The 5,433-nt window shown below is 36.9% G+C and overlaps 1 protein-coding gene across 1 annotated transcript; it reads left to right on the top strand.

Moving 5' to 3' along the window:
* Window positions 1-241: 241 nt before the first annotated feature.
* barhl2 (BarH-like homeobox 2) lies at window positions 242-4,038 on the top strand. The gene is made up of 3 exons (XM_084128444.1): window positions 242-1,218; window positions 2,480-2,705; window positions 3,524-4,038. Exons 1-3 carry the CDS (start codon window positions 666-668, stop codon window positions 3,822-3,824), a joined length of 1,080 nt encoding a protein of 359 aa, XP_083984570.1. The 5' UTR covers window positions 242-665; the 3' UTR covers window positions 3,825-4,038.
* Window positions 4,039-5,433: the final 1,395 nt, after the last annotated feature.

The raw sequence follows: 5,433 nt of genomic DNA, 5'->3' as shown, positions 1-5,433 counted from the left end.
AATGATGTAAAGTGTAACCATAAACATATGTATGTCTATGTCTAATGTCTAAGATGCCGTCTGAGAAACTATAGCGGAGGGAAGGTTTCAAAAGAGCATTGAGGAATCAATGAGTGGCTCTAACGTGTAATGATGAAGTACAAATCGCTGATTGGACAGGCGCGTGACCATGTAACCAATGAGAGGAGAGATGGGGAACACGAGGAATGTGTTATAATAAAGGAGAAAATATGACGTCAATGTAGGAAGTCATTGTAGAGCAACACTACAACGATTAGTGGCAAAAGGGAGCGTGATGTCGAGGAGTTAGAGCATCCCAATCTCTCCACACCTCAACTTTGAAAGAAAGTTCAATAACCATAACAAAAGGACGTGGACTACACAGATCCACTTGCTTTCCACATTTCACCTTGAATGTAGCAACATCTTGGAGCGCAGGCTATATTTCTCTTTTTCTTTGCTTTAGTGCAAGGATTATTTCATTTGCGCGTAAGAAATGTTTATTTTGTACTTTTTCGGGGCTTTTTTACTGCGTTAACCTTTGAGTAACCTGTTCGTTGATTCCGTTTAAGGTTTTTTTTTCTTCTTCTTCTTCTTCCTTTTAAAACATTGTGCAGGAAAGTTGTTATGAAGACGACTTAAGTGCTCATCCTTTTTCTTGTACTATGGAAGGATCCAGTGGGTCTAGTTTCGGAATAGACACTATTTTGTCCACAACCAATTCTGGCAGCTCAGTACTGATGAACGGAGATTTTCGACTCGGTGACAGTAACAGAACAGCGGATTTCAGGAGTCAGGCGACCCCATCACCATGTTCGGAGATAGACACTGTGGGAACAGCCCCCTCATCCCCGATCTCAGTCACGATGGAGCATCCCGAACCGCATCTGGTCCAAGACAGCCTTCAGCATCACCATCACCATCATCATCACAATCAGGCTCAGAGTTTGCAGCTTTCACCCCAGCCTCATCCGCTCGGTCAGGCTGGCTGTGCCCCCAGGACTGCCACCTCCTCCTTTTTAATCAAAGACATTTTGGGCGACAGTAAACCGCTAGCAGCGTGCGCTCCTTACAGCACCAGTGTCCCATCTCCACATCACAGCCCCAAAACAGAGAACGGAACCGCCCCGGACGGCATCAGGCCCAAACTAGAGCTAGATGAAAACAGAAGCAAACTGGACAAAAGAGATGACATGCAGAGTGATTTGAAATGTAACGGTAAGAGTGCGTTTTACATACAGAATAATTAAATAAATAAATAAAAACATAGGTAGATCACGGTATCTGTTTGACATTTATTAATACTTGTTATTGATTCAATTAGGCTATCAATAACAATGTGAGATTTAGAAAAAGCACCCACAAAATGACATGTAAAAAATATTATTGTTATTGCCTTGTGCTTACTTATTTAGACAGTAGGCTAGCCTAATATTAATATTGCATTGTACAATGACGCAAAAAAAAAAAAAAAACTAATGATGAAATTCAAAATGCTTATAAAAACTTATCCGTGTTGTTTACTATTTAAAATATAAGCATATGAGTTTAAATAATTGCATTCTTCTTCATTGTAAAATCAAAAGCACAAAGAATTATGGAATTCTTCGGTTCGGAACTAATTGGTCATGCGTACATTAAACAAAGTAATCAAATTAAAACGTAGGCCTATTTTTTTTTTTTGTTGGAAAAATAGTAGGCTAAAGATTTCTTAACTGGGATGTAACAATAAATGCTGTGAATCCGCCACTGGAATATTACAAGCATTCAGTGGTTCAAAACACCTGCAATATATTATTTTAATATTATATATTTTTAGGCACGTTTTATTAGCCTGTTATTATTATTATTATTGTCGTCAACATTCAAGTCAAATTTTAGGCTTTGTTTATTTGTCTGTATTTTCATGAAGGACCAGTATTACAATACAATATTGGTAGGCTGTCGCTAAGGTTATTCTCTGATATTAGCATAACAGATGTAAAGGCTGGTGAATTTTGCCCGGTGTGGGATCCTCCCTAGTGAGTCAATTAGAGAGATTATTGTTCTTCCTTGAGGGGGGATCACGGAGCCCAGCAAAAACTGCTACAAATAGAGATAGATTGACATATCGATCCTGCTCGTTTTGTTGTCATATTTTCGTCTACATACGACGACCAAATTTATCTGTGAAATAAATAAGTATATTTTTTGGATAGGCCACCTGGTATTTGACTTTTCTAAAGATCCTGATATTTATAATACCAAGACGAAATAATCGGACCTAAACAGGTTTAGATTTGCGAATAAAATCGAGGCCTTTAGCAACCGTAAGTTACCAAAACCAAAACTACTAAACCTTTTATTTAAACAGTAATTACTAAATTCTTAGACTGAGTTCTCATTTTGAGTAAACTCACTTAATGAATAAATAAATTACCCCTTCTACATTTTTTTAAAAATACATTTCCATGAACTTTCATTGCATTTACTTCTTTAGGAACAAAAGAAGAGGGCGATCGGGAAATTTCTAGTTCCAGAGACAGTCCGCCCTCCCGCTCTAAAAAACCTCGCAAAGCGCGGACGGCCTTCTCCGACCATCAACTTAACCAGCTGGAGCGCAGTTTCGAGAGACAGAAATACCTCAGTGTACAGGACCGAATGGACCTGGCAGCAGCCCTAAACCTCACAGACACACAAGTCAAGACGTGGTATCAAAACCGACGGTAAGTCTCCACATATCATTCATGAAATAGCCTATAATAAAGAAATAATAACAACAACATCAACATATTTTGTACAATATATCAAGTAGGCTATTTTGACTGTGCAAGCATTTTTAGCACATTTTTGTATCTACTTCTGGATCTATATTTGCAGTTGCCAAAATTCGAGATTTTATTAGTTGGCTATTAGGCCTATTTATTAGTTATTCAAGTTTATAACTATTATTATTATTATTATTATTATTAAGCTATGTTTTAAATAAACGAACGGCGCAACAATATATGTAGCTAGATCAAATCATTTTAACACGCTTGTCTGAAAATGTATGTTAGCCTACATCTTGTATATGACATCTTTTTTTTCATATTAAATTATTTTAAAACATTCGATTGCAATTAGCTGTTCATGAATAGCTCTTCACTCCTGAATCATTTTACATTTTTAAACAATTGTCATATTTTTATTACATTTATTATAGCAATAATTATATTTTTAGTATACGTTAGTAATTTTGTAGAGTCAGAATTCAAAACTGATCGGAAATCACAATTTGGTTAAATATAATCGGATTAATGACGGGAAAAAAAATAAACTGTTAGACACAATCAATTAGCATGTTTATCGTTTTTATTATACTCATTCTGATGTATGTTATTTTACAAACAATTTGCGGCCCATTTCATTCGTATTTAAATAAAGTTTACCTTTTTTTTTGTGCCAGAATCAAACATGCACGCCTCGAATAGCCTAATCTTGCACATAAGGAGCCATGTGGAGAGTTTAATAATTGATTTCTTGTATTTTGATCTCATTGCAGGACGAAATGGAAGAGGCAGACGGCTGTCGGATTAGAACTGCTGGCTGAAGCTGGAAATTATTCGGCCTTACAGAGAATGTTCCCATCCCCGTATTTCTACCACCCGAGTTTATTAGGCACCGTGGACAGCACGACAGCGGCCGCAGCCGCTGCTGCCATGTACAGCAGTATGTACCGGACTCCGTCCACACCGCATCCATCTCTCCAGAGACCGCTAGTCCCCAGAGTGCTCATTCACGGCCTGGGGCCCGGGGGACAACCGGCACTAAACCCAATACCGGGTTCGCAGCATCCTCGGTAAAACGAAAAGACACTGAGAGACAAATGTATCACAAGTGATGTGACAGACTGCGCTGAACTTTCACAAGACGCTTTTTTTTTCATCAAGAAAACAATGAGAGACGATTTTATCGAAGAAAAAGATGTATTATTTAATATGGACCATTTCTGACTTATAGGCCAAACTAAACCAGACGAGCCTGTGACCGTGACAGTAAAATGACTGTTCATTGTCAGATTGTTTGTTTTGTCTTTTTTTGGTACAAATACACTTATACTAGTACGCTTATAAAGTTTATTAGATTTAAAGAAAGGGTGAAATAAAGAGAAAATGTTAAAAAAGGGCTAATGTCAGACGCTTTCTCTTGAAAGGGGACGTATTTTTTATCACTTTTCATGTGACCTTTAAGGAGCTTTCCTTAAAAATAAGTTTAAATAATAATTCCCGTAATTGCACAATTCAAAAATATGAGATCATGCTAAATAATTTAAGCATCATCCGTGTGGATTTTTAAGACCTGGATTTTTAGGAAAAAAAGAAAAGAAAAGAAAAAAAGATAAATATTTTAGAAATACTAAATGTCTAACAATTCGAATTCTTCTTGGCACTTGTAGGCCTATGTAATACAACATATACAACATTAGTTTTAGAGGAATCACCAAAACTGTATTTATAAACTGTGTAATATAGCCCACGTTTTAGGGCACAGCATAAGTTCTTTGTAAACTCTATAAGCCCGTCTGAACTCATTAGCATAGGCGTGCATTCAAGTAAGGCTCGGGACCGGTCTGCTATATGAGAATAGATGGTTTGATGCATATACTCTGGGAATGGCGAAGCTGCTCCCGGTCTGGCAGCTGTTCTGTGGGAGAACCGCCGCGGACAGACAGCAGGCGCGAGCCTTCTCAGCGTGAGTGAATTAAAAGAAACATTTCATATAAACAATTAGAGACCTTTGTAGATCTCTCCCGAGATTAATATTCACTATTTGTCATTCGTTTAAACCAGAAACACTTACGATATTGCTGTGAAGAACACAACCAAACATAAATCCAACTTTATTGATTTAGGAAAAATAACCATTTAAACGTACACATTTATTTTTTTTGTTCCCTCCGTCAAATAAGTATTTAATTCCGTTCAGTTCGTTATATTTGTATATTGAATAGCATAATTCTAACACTAAGCTGGATAAAAAAATAAAAAAATAAAAAGTGAGTGGATGTGTATAAATGTGGTCTAAAATGAACAAAAGGAATTTTAAATAAGAGACGCAGTAAAAATCGAAATGAGAAACATATAGCCAAAGATTACACAATACATAATACATGACCGCAATACTTTATATCCCTTGGTCAAAAATGGCTTAGGACGATTTACACTAAATGTGAGAGGAATAAACGAAACGTATACTATAAGTAATCACGTGGGTTTTCTTATGGGAATGTAATTAAGTGAACATTACAATGCTTTTCTTTTTGAGCTTGATAACGTCCCCTGGAGGACTGAAGAGACTGCAGGATAGAATAGCCTCAGGGCGCGTTTGTTTGGGCTCCTCTAATTGGAGAATAGGTTGCTGATTTCTGCGCTACTAAATTCTTATTAAAGCCAAGTTGACCTCTGCTATATG

Source organism: Abramis brama, assembly GCF_963993115.1.
Source record: "Abramis brama genome assembly, chromosome: 11".
Lineage (NCBI taxonomy): Eukaryota > Metazoa > Chordata > Actinopteri > Cypriniformes > Leuciscidae > Abramis > Abramis brama.
This window is presented reverse-complemented; position numbering and strand designations above follow the sequence as displayed.

What these genes read in the sequence shown, in the direction of transcription:
- barhl2 (XM_084128444.1), top strand. Translation starts at nt 666, where the DNA reads ATGGAAGGATCCAGTGGGTCTAGTTTCGGAATAGACACTATTTTGTCC. An exon ending in GAGTGATTTGAAATGTAACG is followed by an intron (nt 1,219 to 2,479) that starts GTAAGAGTGCGT and finishes TTACTTCTTTAG; the next exon opens with GAACAAAAGAAGAGGGCGAT. An exon ending in ACGTGGTATCAAAACCGACG is followed by an intron (nt 2,706 to 3,523) that starts GTAAGTCTCCAC and finishes ATCTCATTGCAG; the next exon opens with GACGAAATGGAAGAGGCAGA.